At 25.3% G+C, this 18,589-nt stretch overlaps 4 protein-coding genes across 9 annotated transcripts in view; 2 read left to right on the plus strand and 2 right to left on the minus strand.

The window, feature by feature from the left end:
* The window catches only part of LOC112596982 (protein inscuteable homolog), a 32,341-nt gene extending 30,717 nt beyond the window's left edge, over positions 1-1,624 (plus strand). For both annotated transcript variants that reach the window (XM_025342875.1, XM_025342876.1), the window contains one exon: positions 960-1,624. In XM_025342875.1, coding sequence (XP_025198660.1) covers positions 960-1,091 — 132 coding nt within the window. In that variant the 3' untranslated portion in view covers positions 1,092-1,624. The remainder of the gene's footprint in view (positions 1-959) is intronic.
* A 2,716-nt stretch (positions 1,625-4,340) lies between these two features.
* On the minus strand, positions 4,341-7,704 carry LOC112597004 (60S acidic ribosomal protein P0). The gene is made up of 7 exons (XM_025342904.1): positions 7,594-7,704; positions 7,089-7,176; positions 6,845-7,020; positions 6,167-6,401; positions 5,918-6,103; positions 4,583-4,741; positions 4,341-4,521 (listed from the first exon to the last, which is right to left on the minus strand). The coding sequence occupies exons 2-7, from the start codon at positions 7,140-7,142 to the stop codon at positions 4,390-4,392; spliced, it is 942 nt and encodes a 313-aa protein (XP_025198689.1). The 5' UTR covers positions 7,143-7,176; positions 7,594-7,704; the 3' UTR covers positions 4,341-4,389.
* A 1,707-nt stretch (positions 7,705-9,411) lies between these two features.
* On the plus strand, positions 9,412-11,193 carry LOC112596930 (ubiquitin-conjugating enzyme E2 J2). 3 transcript variants are annotated; one of them, XM_025342809.1, is made up of 5 exons: positions 9,412-9,890; positions 9,979-10,115; positions 10,179-10,413; positions 10,599-10,727; positions 10,936-11,193. In XM_025342809.1, the coding sequence occupies exons 2-5, from the start codon at positions 10,000-10,002 to the stop codon at positions 11,122-11,124; spliced, it is 669 nt and encodes a 222-aa protein (XP_025198594.1). In that variant the 5' UTR covers positions 9,412-9,890; positions 9,979-9,999; the 3' UTR covers positions 11,125-11,193. The 3 variants fall into 3 exon arrangements, with proteins under 3 accessions (XP_025198594.1, XP_025198593.1, XP_025198592.1); XM_025342808.1 differs by having other exon boundaries at positions 9,413-9,890; positions 9,948-10,115; XM_025342807.1 differs by having other exon boundaries at positions 9,413-10,115.
* Positions 11,194-13,281: 2,088 nt separating this feature from the next.
* On the minus strand, positions 13,282-14,895 carry LOC112597064 (peroxisomal leader peptide-processing protease-like). 3 transcript variants are annotated; one of them, XM_025342982.1, is made up of 6 exons: positions 14,353-14,894; positions 14,139-14,284; positions 14,026-14,071; positions 13,912-13,953; positions 13,593-13,850; positions 13,282-13,514 (listed from the first exon to the last, which is right to left on the minus strand). In XM_025342982.1, the coding sequence occupies exons 1-6, from the start codon at positions 14,429-14,431 to the stop codon at positions 13,459-13,461; spliced, it is 627 nt and encodes a 208-aa protein (XP_025198767.1). In that variant the 5' UTR covers positions 14,432-14,894; the 3' UTR covers positions 13,282-13,458. The 3 variants fall into 3 exon arrangements, with proteins under 3 accessions (XP_025198767.1, XP_025198768.1, XP_025198766.1); XM_025342983.1 differs by lacking the exon at positions 13,912-13,953 and having other exon boundaries at positions 13,593-13,862; positions 14,353-14,895; XM_025342981.1 differs by having other exon boundaries at positions 13,912-14,071.
* Between the last annotated feature and the right edge of the window lie 3,694 nt (positions 14,896-18,589).

Consider the following 18,589-nt stretch of genomic DNA (forward strand, 5'->3'; position numbering starts at 1 on the left):
AACTGTGCGGTATAAAAAATTGTAGATTTGAATGACGACCTTTTTTTTGAAAGTGTTTGATTATACGACTGCCGTTCTCTAAGACCCGTCCTGTTTATACACATAACAGTCTAACTAGTCTAAGTGTACCACATAAGCATATTATAATCATATATATTTTTAAATTTATTAGAAACAGTAAGTCTTCAACAATGTTAATTTTTAAAATGCAAAAAAATAAATATTTTTTACGAAATTTTTTCTTCAAAATATTTACTTGAATCATCGGTTTCAATGTATTCTATTTGTACAATCTTTCAAAATAACAGTGAAGAAATAACGTCAGGTTTAATAAATATACTTTAGTGATGCCTTTGTTGATTATTTAATTTCCTTTATATATAATTTAAATAATAATAATATATTACACGTCAACACTAGTTTTAAATTGATTTAGTGTTCAGCGTTCTAAATTTCTGATCAGGCCATTATTTATAGCTTGAAAAATCAGAAAATTGAGAAGAAACAAATTTTAAAAATATTAAATTTTAGTATTTAATATTCGATGTGTTTAAAACTTTAAAATTTAAAACCCCTACCTACCTACTCCATTCGGGCATAACTTTTAACATGAAATTAGCTTTGAATTATATTATAATCATTAAATAGACGCCCTGCTAAAACACACAGCTTAAAAAATATTGTGAAAATTCGTTGAACTGTATTTATTCCAAAATATTTAATATATTTTACACTATATAATAGGTATACCTACAATTTATTAGATGATAGTCACTGAAAAGAATAATATCCTGATATTACTTGAGAAAATCAAAAAATAATGATATCTGTTTTCGATGACTATTGCTAACGTTTGTGTTAAAGTGTGTTATTTTAATTTGGTACCTTCCCACAAATGAATATTATATTTTATAATAATATAATAATGACGATTTTTTGTTTTTTTTTTTTTTGTTTAGGCCTCGCTGCGGAAAATCGCCGCAAATTGTGGCAAAGAAATAATGAACCAATATGACGCCGCTGAACTGATTGAACCGAGACTGTTGGACTCATTCCTTTTGTATTCATCAAAACAAGAGAGTTACGTTTAGAGTTTTTGATTCTTGTAAAAAAATCAAATTTTTTCGTATCATACTATTATACTAAGCATAAAATTTATACCTACTTAATTAATTTATGCCTATAATACGGTATATATATAATAATAACGTGTTACTTTGCATCTACACCTTTATAGGTACATTAATCCGCTTTAGGGTAGATACTCTCCACCGTGTGTGAAGAAAAATTTGTTCAACATAATTTTAGTAATAGAATACAAACCATTTGAGTATAGTAGATATTAGATTATGATACAGCAGGTACCTATAGTACTCTATCTAGTCCAAATCATGACAAGTGCCAACATAGATGATAATAAATAATATTTAGAAGGTACTACAGCATATAATTTGTTTTCAATTATGTCTAAATAGCCCTTTAACTAGTACACTATAATATTATGTATTTTTTTTATTACGGTACCTACCTATCTTTACGTTTTTATATAATGTGAACTTGTGAACTTGATTTTAAGTTTATTACATTGTATTTGGACAACAAATACGGCATAATCATCATTTTTTTTTTTTTTTTTATATTCATTTAAAATATTTATTTATATTATATTATTATAAGAGATACCTATATAAGTATAAGAATTTATCGTTTGTATACAAATAATTTGTAATTTTATAATTTGGAATTATTCCAAACGGAATGCACCCAAGTGTTATTCTCACTTTATTATACCATTGTTAATGATTACTTTTGTGTTCTATTATAGATTTATTATAAATATATATAATATACGACGAATTGCAAAATAAACATATAGTGCCCATCTGTATGTTATATGAATGCATATTTATTATATATTAATGTTACCTTTAATTATTCAATTTTTTTATTACCCGTGACCCTTAAAAAAGGCCTGTTGGAAATATTAGGGAAACCGCACATCCTGTTACAAACCGAATAATACGATCAACGCTGGCTAAAAAATTTAAAAGATTTTAGTGCATTAGGTTTTGTAATTGAACTTTATAATGTACACGAAGAACTGCACATCATTCGAAAAGTACAGGTACACGAACAGACGAATTTTAACAATTATATTCCAACAAATTGCAGTGCCACAAGTTATACGAGTAGTCTCGTCAAAAGTAATGGGTACAAAAGATGTGACCAAAATTAAGTCAATTATTAAAAATAATATAATTTAAATGTTTGATTAATAGGTACGTAGATATTATTTCCTAAAAATCTTTTTTTTGTAGGCACTTAATATTTTCAATTTTTATATTGAGCATATTAGTTGTAAAAAATTAATTTAGTTAATACGTTTAAAAAAAAAAAAAAACTTTAATGAATTAATTAAATTAAAATATATTATGATCGAATTATTACGAAAGAAAATAGAGTAAGTATTCATAAAAATTTTGGTAATACGAAACAATAACAAATTAATTAATAACCTACAGTTTTTTAAATATTTATATGCTTACAGCCTAGAAGGCTGAGACGTTTCCGATTTAACATTTTTTTTTTTTTTTGGTAATCCAGGTTTGATCTTAATTAATTAGTTTGCATATTTTTGATTCTTAACTCGGTGATCAATGTATTGCAATTAATTTTACAATGATGTGTTTTCAGTGTATACACGATTTATAATTTAAAAAATTCTCAATCAACATTAAGTTTGGTTTCTGATTAAAAAATTGATTCTAGTTTTTGGTTATTTTAATAGGTCAAAATTGAAAACTCCCAACCAGTATTTTTCAAAATAATCGGGGGAAAAATGATACAAAATGCCATAAAATGACTACATTTAAAATGTTCTTGGTTAAAAAAATCTATTAACAAAATAATATGGTTATAAATCAGGTGTGTGTTGCTTTTATAGCTTGATAGGTATTTAAATATCTTTAGCACTCATAGACACGATTTACCTATTATCTATTTTTTTTAAACACATAAGTTCAAATGTCGACAAAATTTGACAAGATCACGATATAAATAATTATAAAGCGTTCAAATTTTATAACTAATGTTTGAAATTTTTAATTCAGAGTTCCTCATAAATAGTTTATAGGTACTGAAACATAATTCTGAAAAATATATTAATATACGATTATTTTCTTTTTTTTTATGATGTTTAAATGAAAAAAAAAAAGAGTTAAGGTATTTTGTTGTAATTTAAAAATATTATCGCGAGGGCTTAAAATATATTTTTTTCCATACAAAATACGCCTATTTATATCGTATTCCTGACAAATAAATTACTATGATGGCCATTTAAATAAATCACAAAACGTAATTAATGATAAAGGCTGATAATGTTCACTCGTAATAGTTTAACATGTGCAAAATTGCTTCCTTGAACCAACATATTATAGGTACATTATAGTAACTTAATAACTAAGTACACTTGACACCTACTGTTTAGTACAGGGGTTACCAAAATACCTTATTTCTTAAATGTGGTCTTCACCTGATGTTTGTATTAAATTGATTGTACCTACTGAACCAATTTAAATATTTCCAATAAGATTTTTCCCTTTATTTATATTCAATATGTATAAAAATTCCAAGGATTTAATTTTAGGCGGGTTTGAAATAATTAGTATGAATTTTTCTGAATTCCTTGAACAAAATTTAGATAATCTATACTAACTGAATATTTAATATACTAATGTGGTATTAAAATATATTTCGCATTTTGATAGTATGATCTTTCAAACAATTAAAAAATGTTTAAATGATTTTAATATTTTAAAAAATTTCTACAAACGCAAGATGGATCTAGAATTAAATTTTCTTGATTTTTGAGTTATAAATTTTTTAAACAATAGCGCAAAACTTATTTTTACTAAACCACAGACATCTTCTAGAGAAATGTCCCTTACAAAAAATATATTTAAAAGAAAACGTGTTTATTAAGTGTGTTCTATGCTCACTTTACTGTTACAATATTGTAAAAAAAAATATTAGAACTTTAACAAAACTATTGTAAATTTCTAATAAATCTTCATGACTAATATTTTTTTTTTATCATTTACTCAGTAACTATTAATTAGTAATATGATGTGGGTAACCAATCCTAAAAATCCAGCGTGCAATACCAAACAAATACATAGATAACAGAATTTACAGAACTGTAGCTGAGTAAATAATACAAAATTTAACTTTTAAAAAAACAACTATAAGCAGTAACTTAAATTTAATTTTAAAAGTAAACTATTCTTTGGTGAAATATGATTATGGTTTTCAAGATATAAAAATAATAGAAGTATAAAACATAGTTTTAAAATAGTTTTTATTTCAGTTGAAAGTAATAAAATGAACAAGTTAGTCAAATAGACCGAAACCCATATCATCATCTTCTTCTTCTTCACTTTCTACCTTTTCTTCTTTCTTAGCTTCAGCTGGAGCTGCACTTTCTACAGGAGCAGCAACAGCAACAGCAAACTTGGATGGATCCTGAAATTAAATAAAATACAGTATTTAATATGTTTTCATCTAATATGTTTCAATTTATTACTTTAAGATATTCCTTGAATGTCGTAGCTTCTTTGAATTCAATTTCAGTTTCAGCAGCAACTGCAACCAAGTTCTTGAAACCATTGATCAACATGTGAGGAGCAGAAATAATAGTTGGATAACTGATTGCAAGGCAAGCAGCTGTTACTTGAGAAACTCCCTATTAATAATATAATATGATTAATATATATATATATTATAATTTAATAAATTATTGATTGATACTAAATAGATAATAAAATCAAATAAAAATAAAAAAAAAAATTATTTTATACAAATTAAATCAGATTTGAAGTGTCAACATCACATCTTCTGACGGGAAAAGAAGACAAAAAAAATATAAATCATCATTAATAATTTATATTCAAATAATTTTTTTTAGTAAAAAATTAATACCAAAAAGGTACCAATAATATATTCAATCAAATAATTAAAATATCATACAAAAATTACAATTGTATCTTATTTATAAATTATTAAACTACATCAAGGCATTTAAACTATAACTACTTATACTTTATATAATTTAAAATGCATTTTTAAAAATCAAGAATAAAGTCACGTTACTAAAAATAATAAAAAATATTTAATAGTTACTAAAAATATTGCTTTTCTACAATTAACTCAGATTTAAATATCAACATAATATCTTCTGACGGGAAAAGAAGACAATAGTTAAATTAGGAATCATCATTATTAAATTTCAATCTTAACTATGAAGTAGTTGCACCGTATGTCGTCTCAGACTTATAAAAATAAATCATTAATCATTAAATTTGAATTCAACAGAAAAAAATTTGTGTAGTTAATTTAAACATTTGAAGGAAAAGTTTTTATTTGTTAAGTATATGGTCATTAAGGGAAGTTATGACCATTTTTATATTTTACATGCAGTTAAATTACTCTGAAATTGAAGCTTATAATACTAAGTGAGCATGGTATCCTATTTATTGTAATGTTAATGTTTCATTTATAAATTTTAGGTAATAAAAAATTATTTATATTAAAAAAAAAAAAAAAATATGCTAAATACATTTATAGAAAATCTTAATACAAAAATTAAAGATTAAAATATGATCAAAAGTAGTAACTTTCTATTTTTAACACATGCACAATAAATAAACTTAGTGTAACTTTTCTAGTATACATTATTTAGTCAAGTGTTAGACAAAGCTTTAAATCTCTATTGCTTTCAATCACCTTAAAATATATAAGAAAACTACTAACATAAATACATTATTAGTCACAAATAATGTTTTAAGAGAACACCACTTCACAATTATAAATTTAATGTTGGTGAATACCAAACAAACTTAACATAAAAATGTCAACTCACTATTAAGAAAGTTTTCAATAAATCTTCTGGCTTAATATCCAAAATTTCGGGCTCAAATATAGTTCCAGAATCATATACCATTTGTACAGCTAAACCATATGAAAATGGAGAAATATTCAACATGTTCAATAATGTCGCCTCAGAAGCTCCTACTTTGTCACCCTCTTTTAAAATATGCACATCATTCTAAACATTTAAAATTGGTTAAGTATAATGAATTTAAAATATTATGAGTATGATTTTACTTACGATGATTTCAATTGTTCCCTTAGAGATTTTAGTTGGAATAGACAAAGCCTGGAAGAAAGAAGTTTTTTCCGGTCCCAGCCCAGTGTTTTGAGCAGGAATAACAACAGGACAAGGAGCAATAGCACCAGGACGAGCTGGAGCACGGACTTTATTTTCCAAAAGCTTATCTCGGATCTCAACCAAATCACTACGAGTGAAAACAAATCCAACATTTCCTCTAATGTGAGGCATAATCCTAAAATAAATATATAAATAATTAATTAATGAAACATCATATTTTATAAAAATAACAATAATAAAATGTTATAGTAAATCAGACTGCCTAAAGGCATTTGACATCAATAAAAATCAATCCACATCAATGGGTTCAACCATTTCTGGCTTTGACGTGTTAACGATTGATTTTTTAAGTCAAAATTATTTCATCATAATTACTATAACTAAAATTAAAATGAACAATCAAATTACTATAATAATAATACACAAAATCATTAATTTTAAATTGTGTTAGTTTCAGACTGCGTTTAAGCATTAGATTTCAATAAGCTTCGTCCGCATCAATGGGTTCAGCTATTTCTAGCTTTGATGCGTTATGACTCTACTTATTCAGTTATAATATTATCATCATAAACAATATTAATTTATAATTACTAAATATTAATAAATTGAGAAAATTACTTTTCAAGAGATTGATTTCTGTCGATATGACCTTTTATCGCTTTCCTCATCATTGTATTCTTGCCCATCAATACGACAGCATTTCCACGAAGACTGATACGGATTTGTTGCATTTGTTTTGAACCCACATTGTCGGCTCCCACAATAAAACATTTTGGGAACTCGTCAAGTAAATTCTAAAAGAATGAATAATTTATTTTAAAATGAAAATACAAGTTATTATTTAGTTCAATGTAAAACATACCACCAACTTCACAAAGTAGTTAGCTTTCCAAGTTGCTTTGTCCTCTCTACCCATCTTGTGGTATAGAGATGTTTAATACGTTTAAGAACTAAAAATCAAAATAATAAAATGTAGTTAATTTTCGATTCACATTAAAACCGGCAAAAACGCTTAAAATTATCAAGGTATGGGCGAGCATTAAATATTTTAGGTTATGTTATGCTTACGACACGATTTAAGACAATTCAAATTTCCTTTTCAACTGCGTTTAATAAAAATTAAACAGTAAAATCAAAAATAAAGAGTATTAGATGGTATATAATAGTGATTTCAGCGGAAATCAATATGAAACAAAAACGAATCGTTTAAATATAAACCATGTGTACGAACGTCAATAGAAATTCTTGAAAATTGAACGATCAACTATCGAATGGCTTAGTAAGAAATGATAGTTGTTGATCGTATTAAATCAATATAATAGTTTAGAGTAGCACAGAATAATATTTACAATCCAATTAATACTTACCAAAGCGACACGCGTAAATTATAAAATGTAATACGGATAAAAGATCCGTATGTCACGTTATGTTCTGAAAATGAGACCGAAATCGAGCCTCAATACCTCACTGCCTCGTGTAACGAAAAGAAAGATAGTGATTGTAAGAGGGGGTGGACAACAAAACAGATTTCATGGAATAAAAATATATTTTACAATATGGAAAGTACTGTCAAATATCAAGGCGCGTTTTTTTTAAATCTTAAACATAAACTAACAAATCAAAGAACATTTAAAAATTATATTACAGTAATATATAGTTAATATTCATACTACACTGTAAGTGCCTTAAAAAAAATATCGTAAATAACGTATTCAATTATGTAATAAAATATGTTTACTAGTAAAATATAAAAATATATGTCTTATATTATTTGTTGCGTCCATCATTTTTAAATATAAATATTTTACATCATACACATTGTGTACTTGTTTTATCAATAATCAAAACAGTTATTTTTTTTTTAATTTAATTAATTTAATTAAAATTTAATTGGCTAATAAATACTTTAATGACTCTAGACTTTTAAACATTAATAAATTAAACATTTGTCGATAATTTATTTCATTGATACTAGTTAAATTAGTATTCAATAATAAAAACAAATTGTATTCATTAATATAAATATTTTCGATGCGGAATAATGACATTATTATCTGATTTATTTTCAGTTTTATCAATAATAATATGCAGTTTCCAAAAGACTATAATCGTTATTATAAAAGGTTATAAGGTACACGGAACATCAGATTTTTTGTATCTACACGGTAAGTAATCAAAGAAATCTTTTAATTCTCAACATTGAGAATAGTTTTAGATAGCTAATTAAATCTAGTTTGTACTTAAAAATTCTAGCATGGTAAAAATTTTAAATCCCCGGTATTAATAATCAAGAATATTAATAAAAAAAAAAAAAAAAACGAGATTTTTTACTAATTATTTTTAATAATTTTTGACAAAATCAATTAAATTTTTACCCATAAACGAGTTCCTAACCGTAAATGAAATAAATGATCACCAATTGTTTATTTATAATTATTTTCTAGTAAAATAAATTACCTACTTTAATAGCAATATCAAAAAACTTTTTATGACAATAATGACTGTCCCCTTTCAAAATTGATTTTCATTTATACAATAATAAATCATTGAATTAAATTCTAACACATTCATCATTACAGTGATCCAATCCGCTCATCAGAATCCAAAATTTGAAATTTAATTTTGATTATGAAGTATTTGTTGTAGGTTCAGATTCCTACAAAAATTAAAATGTATTTGAATTACAACAAAACAACTATAATTCTTCATTTAAAAACTGTATCTTAATTTAAAGCTAAAATGTCTTAAAAAATGTCTGTGTTCATACAATTTTTAGATTTTTTGGTTTCAGTATGTACTATAACAATATTTTATTATTTAAGTACAGATATCTTAATTCATGATCATCAGTCATCAGTTATCACATTAGAAACATAGATCATAATAATATGTATATTACGCAATATATAGAGCCACAGTTAGCACTATGTACTGCACTATTGACAGTGGGTAAGCGAATATTTAGAAGACAATATTAGTGATACAAGTCTATTACTGACAAACTTCTATTGCGCAACCGCGTCTAAACTCGTTGAATATTTATGGTGATTTAAAATTTTAATATCTATCTAACGTGCTGAGTAATACGTTTTCTCAAGTTGTTATTGGTACTTATCGTTATCACAGCAGTTCATAACAACAATGTGATTTTGTGATAATAATAGAGCACATGCGCAATTATGCCAAGTCAGCTTACAATATTTTTTTTTAGTCTTGAGTTGGCTTCAAATAGTTCAAACATTCAGAGTCTTCAGACATCAGACTGATGAATAGATGAATAGATGAATAGATGTGTCTTGTAGCCCTATCCATTAGGGAATGAAGATGACCCATCACTGTGAAATGTGAAATATTTTTCTATTCCATTGATGAATTTTTCTTATCAACATTATCTAATAATTTGTTTTATGCTTTTAATTTTTATTGCTTAATATACAAAATATGTATGTTGTAGCTATATCATAATTCCTAATTCTCAATCTCAAATCTCAATCATTTACTATTTAGTTCAAATTCTGAGAGTTGAACAATTTTTATATATCAATATTGGTATGTGTGTATGGCATAATACCGTGTTTGTTTTAAATTAATTATTTTAATATAATTATTTTGAATCGTATACAAATTAGCAAATTAATTGACCAACGTTTATAATACATACCACGTACGTATTCTATTAACCATTGTTGCCACATACTAATGTTAATATACCGTTGATTAGTATACAATACTTACATAATAATACACCCTAGTAAACGAAAGAAATAAGAATTATGGCACCAAAAACGTCGTCAGCTACACTTCGTCTGAAACAAGACTACTTACGACTAAAAAATGATCCGGTGCCATATGTAATCGCCGAGCCAAATCCGTCTAACATATTGGAATGGTATGTGTGCAAAAATTAATATTTATCTACCTAATTACTTAATGAAACGTGTGTGTTATTCAGGTACTATGTTGTAAGCGGACCTGACGATTCGCCATACGCTGGTGGTTATTATTTGGGAAGGCTAGTTTTCCCTAGAGATTTTCCATTTAAGCCACCTAGTATTTACATGATCACTCCTAATGGCAGGTTCAAAACTAACACTCGCCTGTGTTTGTCTATAAGTGATTACCATCCAGACACTTGGAACCCAGCATGGAGTGTATCTACTATTCTCACTGGATTGCTTAGCTTTATGGTAATTACTCAAAAGTCCCCATACACTGCAGCCGTAGAGGTAAAATTTTAAAATTTAGGACACAATTTATGCCTTGGTAAAAGACAATAAAATGTAACTGCCACTGATGCAATGTATATGGACCTTAAATTATTTATAAAAAAAATAAACTTTCTCTTATTATATGCTAGTTTATTTGAATTTAGTTAGAAAATAGTCCAACAATGGGTAGCATAGAGATGACTGATTACGAGAGGCGACAATTGGCTGTTCAGAGCTTAGAGTCAAATATACGTGACGACAATTTCTGTGAATTATTTCCCGAACTCACCATGGTAACAATTGCAAATATACTATTAGACCTGTTTTTCAGACTTGAGTGTTAAAGTTTACATTGTTTAAGTTCATAAGCTCCTCATCAACAAAAGTGTGTTTCATGTCTAATATAAAATTATGAACTCGAATAATGTAAACTGAAACGCACGTGATTGTAAGACAGACCTTAATATGTTATTATTACTAATTGTTATTTTTTTCTTATAGACAATACAAAAAGAAATTGAAAAACGAAATTTGGCTAGAGCTAACGAAGAGCAATCACCAAGCACGGATTGTATTCTACCTGAAAACAATATTCTTAACTCCGTTGTTTACAATAGTGTTGTAGTGGTTGGCTTTGCACTATTCATTTACTTAGTCAGATATGTTCTGTATAACATGAATATTGAGTGAAATTTCCTACTCATTCCCCTTATTTATAATTAATTTTATGTTTTAAATAAAATATGAGTTGTAGTCATATGAATGAATATTATTAATCACACATTTAAAACTACTGGTTACAACAATTATTTATTTAAATTGACTGAATAATCGACAGTTGTAATTTTAGTTTTTTTTTTTTTTTTAATCACATAAGTTTCTGAAATTAACCGAGTTAGACAAAATAACTTATTGTTTTTTATATTAGACAGTATAAAAAATTATAATCATTGCAAAGTTCTACTTAGTAATTCTAAAACTTTATTTGGTATTCCAGTGGCGTTTCTAGACCCTTTTATAAGGGGAGGGCGAACTTCATACATCATCTAAATATATATGAAAATACACTAATTACTAGGTGTTTTACCTGATTGTTTTTATGGTTTAATATGTGATATCACTATATCAGCGTACTTATATTATTTTTTCCTAGTATTATATTTTAATATAAATTATGAACATTTTAAAAAAGAAAATAGAGGTCATGGAGGGGGCGACTGCCCCATTCGCCTTCCCCCCTGAGGACGTCCCTGTGGTATTCTATAATTTATTTTTCCATTATATTCTGCAGTTGGGCTGATATTATAAGATAAGCACAATTTGTACATACTGCAATTATTTTTACTATAAATGAATTGTTATTACTTTTTTGTTTTATATTTTATCCAAATGTTTGAGTGTTTGGAATTATTTGGTTACTAGTTTTTTAATGCCTCCTGAAATATTTATAATACATATTTTATTTATTTTGTTGTTGATTTTTTAAGATAACTTTTTGTCTACTGAAAAATTATGTATTTGTATACAATCTATTTGAATTAATAATTGTTGCGTAAAGGAATTTAGTTCTTTATTTATGTATATAATAATTTACATACATTTTTTTAATTTTATTAATTTTAACTACTTTGTTTATACTTTGTAAAATTTTTTTTCAAAAGAAATATTTTAACTTTTATTAGTTCTATTCCTTTCTTGCAACAAATATTTCAAATATTGTTAATTAATTATAATTCATAGTTAATAAGTTCAAGAAAATGATTTTCTTTTTTATATAATATATCATTACATAAATTATTGAAACATTTAATTATGTTACAAACATATAAAGTTTTTTAAATAAGCAACATATTTATCAATTATATCATAAATAAATATCTATATTTAATGAATTTATCAAATATGTGAGTTATTATTTAAACATTATTTAAAAATTAGAATGGACTTCAAACATTGGAAGTTAATTTTTATTTTATACAATTATGTATGTAATTGAAAAATACTAAATGCTGCATGTTGTTAAAACTCAAATGGACTTATGTTTTAAATGTTAGTAAAAGGACAGGAGTAAACAATATTACAAAAAATTACTGTGGACGCACATTTTTGAATATTGACTGCAACTTTGAAAAACAAATAAACCCGATGAGGTATATCAAATTAATTTTCCAAATAATAAATAAAAATTTATATTTTCATTTCCATACCTTTATGGCTTAACAGTATTAATTAATTTAAGCTCTAAAAAATGACGTAACTAAAAATACAACTATTTTAATCAAAAGTTTTCACACACATCTAATCATGTGTTATGTAGTATATAATTATATACTAATTATTTCTTATGTACCTACTAGTCCGATATTTGTATTTAATTTAATTGCTTAATTCTTTATAATTACCTTAGTATTGGAAAATAATATCTTATATTTACAATTTATAGGTATATTCTGTTTTGTACAAGTGAATAGTTTCAGATCAAATAGATGAAAATAAGATTCTGAAAGTAGCATGTGAATATATCTCTTGTGATATAGTATTTATTAGAACTTTAATCTCAATCAAAGTAATATGCACTAGTAATTATGAAAAATATCCCTCATTCCTGTTGATATGGAATACTTTTTTAGTTAATACAAGTGTTTTTTGACAAGATTGTCATCATTCTTTAAGCCTTTAATAGCAAATTATTTTAGCAAGTAAACATTATTCCTGACAAACATATTATTTATTTTATTTAACATTTCAATAAAAATAAGTACATTTATTAGTTTTTGTATTACAATTAAATTAGTTCACTGCTCATTGTAATAAAAAATAACAATTTTATAAATTTCATATAGACCACTAGACACATTTAACAATATAAAATATTTTTAAGACCGCAATAACAATAAGTTTAAAAATCAAAACCATTACTAATAAAGTACACAAATCATTACACTCATTATAGAAATGTGTATGAGAATATTCTTCTGCTTGAATCAAATATGACATACTTTTAAAGGTGGGAATCCCATTGTTTCACAACACTGTTTTCAATAGACACTTGGATTCTAAATCATTAAGTATTTCAATATCTGTAGAAATGAAACAATACAAAAACAAAATTAAACATAATTTAGTTTATATAAATATTAAATTATGAATGAACTAACTATTAGTGAGGATATATTTATTAATAGTTTCCACAAATTCTGTAGAAGGCAATACAAAATGAATAGTGCCCACGTTTAACCTTCCAACAGTGAGACCTAATAGTTTTCTATCCATTGAAAAGACTGGACCACCACTGAACCCTTCACGCACATTACAAGTGGTTGTCAACATACTATGAATCATTCTGTGCATGTGACCAAAACTTGTAGACGGTACATATTCTCGACATGGGAATCCAACCGAAAACATTTTTTGACCTGTAAAAACACCTTTTAAAGGTAACCAATAATTAATTATTAAACATAATATTGGTCTTACCAATGGTCGGGGTTTTGTCTGATATCTGACAAGGTAAAATGTCTGTAATTCGTTCAGATAATATTACAGCAATATCACACGGAACAACCTTACGATTAGCATATATAACTTTACCTTTAATTGCACGTCCATCATAACGTAGTATTATTGATTGCACTGTCTGCCAAAATATAAGATTTCAGAAATGCATCAAAAACTCAACTATTGATTAATCTGTTGCTACAAACGTGGTCTACGACATGTGCACAAGTGAGGAACAGGTGTCTGTCGTTAGCGTCAGATGTATGAACACAAACTGCTGTGCCCTCGTTCTGACCACACTCGACTTTAACCACAGAACGCAAGTATAAATATTGTTTGTCATTTTTTTCTACTGCAATAATAATTCATATACACCATGAGAATTGTTTTCAGATAATTTGGGACATTCTAAATTTTTACCTGAGCCAGTACTGTTGTCAATCAAATTGCACGTCTTCATGTTTATTGTTATTATGGTATTTTCTTCTAATACGTTCATTACAACATCAATGATGGAACTCCATACCTAGTCGAACTTTAGAAAATGATAGAATAGAGCTTTACACAGTCTACAGAAAAAATTTAATTTTAGTTTTACTTATTCAGCGATTTATTCGATTATGAGTTTATCATTTAACTAGCCTATTTGCTGTCAGATTATTTCAAAAGGGGTGGGGTTAAGTAAATTTTTTAACATACATTCTACTTTTACGATTAACAGGATAATATATGATCATTGAACAAATTTTAAGCTAAAATATTATTAAAGATTGTAATACAATTATTCAACCAATTTTCAAAGTATATTATTGGAGCTTAAAGTTTTCACTAGAAGAGTAGAATGGATAGATCCTAGAACATCAAAATACTTATACGAGTTACGCGTGAGAATGTTCTATCTCATTTTCTAAACTATCTAATAATCTAATATCTATATAATAATAATATACTAATATAGTAATATAGTATTCGTGGTTATTAATTTTTATCATCACTTTATTGAGCTTATTATCAGAAGCAAAATAATTTTGTTATCATAGAATGGTCAAGAAAGTAATCCTCCTGGAGAAATTAGAAATTTGTTACCTCAAACGGCTCAAACTGATATGAAAAAAAATGCACCATGATAAAATAAAATGCGAGATATTTTTAGTATTTTTACACGATAACGGCGATCAATTATCAATTGGACAAACGAATTTAAAGTAAATTATTGCTGTAAATCTTTAATGGATGTATACAATTTTAACTGTAGGTAAATCGGTTATGTAAGTGCGATGAAAAACACTCTTAAGCATGGACGGTACAACTTTTCGGTACCTACCTACCTAATTAGAGTTTATCGGGTTTAGTTATAATTATTTGAATAATATTAAAAGTGGAGCAATTATTAATAATGTATTGATTTTAAATTGATATGTGTTTTATTTTTTTTTTGTGTCCATCATTTTTTATTTTAAATGATATCATTTTCAAAATATTTTAAATTTTTAAGCTAGAATAATTGTTAATTTTTTTCTTAAGTGTTATGGTAACAAATTATTTACAAAATCTAAATTTTCAAAAATGCAGTACAAAATCCTACGTAAGTTGTTTTTATATCTGTATATAACTGTTAAAAATGCATATAAGCATAATTTTTTATGTAGATTTTATGTTAAAATGTTTACAATACTCGTCAAATTCGCAAAAACTTACAAACTACAAATTGTTTGCACTAAAAAAATTATAAGATCCTCAATTTTTATAATCAAGGTTTGATGAAATGCATTTATTCCTTATATATGTATATAAGTAGTTCATAAAAATCTAAAAAATATAAATAAACATAATTATTTTTTATAGACATTTGCACGTTTGAAATTCTAGCTTGAATGAAATTACAAATTTAAACGATGAATAACATTGTTCATTATTTTATTTTAATTTAAAAAAATTATTTGTTTAGACTTAAAACGTTTACGTAAAATATGAATTTTACTTTACGTAATGAAATTTTCAAAGTTTTTAAATTAATTTTTATATATTACTATTTTATTACTAACTACTAACTAGCCAACCCCTTACGATTTTGCCAGTGGTTGATAGTTTATTTTGTCCTCGGACAATAATATATATTGATAGGCATTTGTAGAATTTATTATTCAAATTTTATCGTTTAATAATGTGATCGGCAAGGAAATATAAAAAATGGTTAATGAAAACGTATTGAAATCTTTCTAGCGATATTATTTGGTATAACCTTTAAAAAAAAATTGGAAAAATGTTAAATAGTGTTGTCAAAAAATTGGAACATTTAAATACAATAAACCCTCTCTAGACAAAAAAAATTTTAAATCGGGCGATGTGGTGACATTCAGGAGGGTATTTGGAACAACTATGAAAAAAATGGTATTTGATTTATAAAACATCACAAATTTATCGTGACAACTGTCATCAATAATTTATTATTGTAGCACACGTATAATAAGGTTTATTTATTAAAACGATAAAGGTGCTTAGGATATAAATAAATACGCATAAGTTATAGAACAAATTTTTTGAAACTTTTATTTAAAACAATAACATCAAGTATATATAATAAATTAATAAAAAATTCAATAAAAAGTAGGTACCTATAGTATATAAAACTCTAGTATAAGTAATATGTTCAATAAATAAAAATCATTGACACGAGTGATGCTACTTTCGTGAGATACATTTACAAAGAAACTTACCAAAGTAGTGATTAATTAAAGTAAATATAAACAATAATAAACAGCAATTGGCAAAAAATATCACGAGAAAAAAAATCCAATAAAATAAATATACCCTAGTAAAAAAACCTGATATGACAGGATTGTGCTATAAAATAATATTTTAACAATGATAAATATATAATATTTGTGTATACTTGATCAAGTAAAATAACAATGACCTATTAATACCCATATAAATCTCTATTTTATGAAAATTAAATAAATATTAACTAATTATTAATCACGTATTATCAAATAAAAATAAAAAATAACATTTTTTTTTTTGTTTACTTTTTTGTATAGTCAAAGTGAAAACTAAAATGTTGGTTTTTTAAAAAAAATAATCGGATCCTTCCTTCTGTGTCAACACTCAACAGCGATCGTACGTATATGCGTGACGCTACTGGTACAAACGGACTTGTACCGTCGTATTATTTAAGATTTAACACAATATATGCTTACATGGCGCTTTAATAACACCTACTTAAAAAAATTACCATTCAAAAAATATTGAAAAAACATCTTAGTTATTCATGATATTAAAATAGAATTATCAAATATGATAAAAATAACTTTTAATGTCAATGATAATAATAATATTATATCGTGACAGAAATTAATTCATTAGTCTTTTGTTTTATTTTCGATTGTCCATACTTAAATAAACTTAAAATTAAGTAAAATTACTATTGTATAAAAAATTATAAATCTATTAATATAAATATAAACTTAAAAGTTAGTTAATACTGATGTTTTTTCAAAATTCTAAGAGAAATGATTTATTTTAAATAACTTATTGTTTATAGAGAGCTATAATATATGTGTTAAATTCTAATTCGGTGATTTTATAGCACAACGACTTAAGTCGATACGAATCAGTGACGTTACGGTATACGTACGGTCGCTGTTACACGCAGGAGGGATCTAATAATTTTTTTGAATAGACAAATATTTTAGTTTTTATTTTTACAATTACAAAAAGCTTAAAAAAAATTATGTTTGTTTTGTTTCATAAGTCTATAAAAAGTTTAAAAAAAAATGAAAATACAAATTTTTGGATGTTGATTAACTGTTTTATCAATAATATAATATACAACTTTAACTAAAATTAACTAAAACAACTATAGTTGTATTTTTGCTACGAAGTAAATTTTCTTCAGTGGGTTATTTTAACTACCTAATAATTTTTTTATAGGGTATTTTTTGAACTTTTATCTCACGATTTCCAAATAAAAGCATCATACTCGTAACGATTTTATAAAATTTTTAAGTAGAAAATATAACATTTTATTCTGTTTTAAATCAGTGAATTTAAAATTCTGAAATATTTTAGATAGGTTCCTCCCTTAATAATATATGAATTTATAATTAATGATAATAGATATAGCTGTTGCGCTTAAAATCCGATTTTTCGATTTTATTTATTATGAACTTTATGTTTTTTTTTTTTCATAGAAATAAGAATTTATTACTAAGATTATTAATTATTAAAATATACTACTGTCTGTTAGTAATCAGAGAGCATAGCAGTATATAGTATATTCTAAAAGTAATTTGATTTAAATTAGTAAATAATATTAGATTAAATAATGATAATACATTTCAACTAGTCTCAGAAAACTGAAAGTAGTAAGTTATAATCATAATAATTGTTTTTAAATTAAATAAATGATATAAATAACTACAAATGCATTATACTTATAATGATAATTGCACCAAATATATTTATCACTCTGGAATATATTCAACATTGTGGAAGATCTTTTATATTTAATAGGAACAAAAATATATTAATACAATAAAACTACTATTAATCATAAAAGTTAAAATTAATAAAAAAAACTGCATACAAATAAAATTGTAAATATAATATATTTTAAATTTGAGTTTGTAAAGATATTTCAAACTTCCAAGTTCAA

Source organism: Melanaphis sacchari, unplaced genomic scaffold (genome assembly GCF_002803265.2).
Source record: "Melanaphis sacchari strain LSU unplaced genomic scaffold, SCAv2.0 Contig36_pilon_pilon, whole genome shotgun sequence".
NCBI lineage: Eukaryota > Metazoa > Arthropoda > Insecta > Hemiptera > Aphididae > Melanaphis > Melanaphis sacchari.

What these genes read in the sequence shown, in the direction of transcription:
- LOC112597004 (XM_025342904.1), bottom strand. Translation starts at nt 7,142, where the DNA reads ATGGGTAGAGAGGACAAAGCAACTTGGAAAGCTAACTACTTTGTGAAG. An exon ending in AGAAATCAATCTCTTGAAAA is followed by an intron (nt 6,402 to 6,844) that starts GTAATTTTCTCA and finishes TATTTATTTTAG; the next exon opens with GATTATGCCTCACATTAGAG. An exon ending in AGGGAACAATTGAAATCATC is followed by an intron (nt 6,104 to 6,166) that starts GTAAGTAAAATC and finishes TTAAATGTTTAG; the next exon opens with AATGATGTGCATATTTTAAA.
- LOC112596930 (XM_025342809.1), top strand. Translation starts at nt 10,000, where the DNA reads ATGGCACCAAAAACGTCGTCAGCTACACTTCGTCTGAAACAAGACTAC. An exon ending in CCGTCTAACATATTGGAATG is followed by an intron (nt 10,116 to 10,178) that starts GTATGTGTGCAA and finishes TGTGTTATTCAG; the next exon opens with GTACTATGTTGTAAGCGGAC. An exon ending in CTGGATTGCTTAGCTTTATG is followed by an intron (nt 10,414 to 10,598) that starts GTAATTACTCAA and finishes ATTTGAATTTAG; the next exon opens with TTAGAAAATAGTCCAACAAT.
- LOC112597064 (XM_025342981.1), bottom strand. Translation starts at nt 14,431, where the DNA reads ATGAACGTATTAGAAGAAAATACCATAATAACAATAAACATGAAGACG. An exon ending in GTGCACATGTCGTAGACCAC is followed by an intron (nt 14,072 to 14,138) that starts GTTTGTAGCAAC and finishes ATATTTTGGCAG; the next exon opens with ACAGTGCAATCAATAATACT. An exon ending in AGACAAAACCCCGACCATTG is followed by an intron (nt 13,851 to 13,911) that starts GTAAGACCAATA and finishes GTGTTTTTACAG; the next exon opens with GTCAAAAAATGTTTTCGGTT.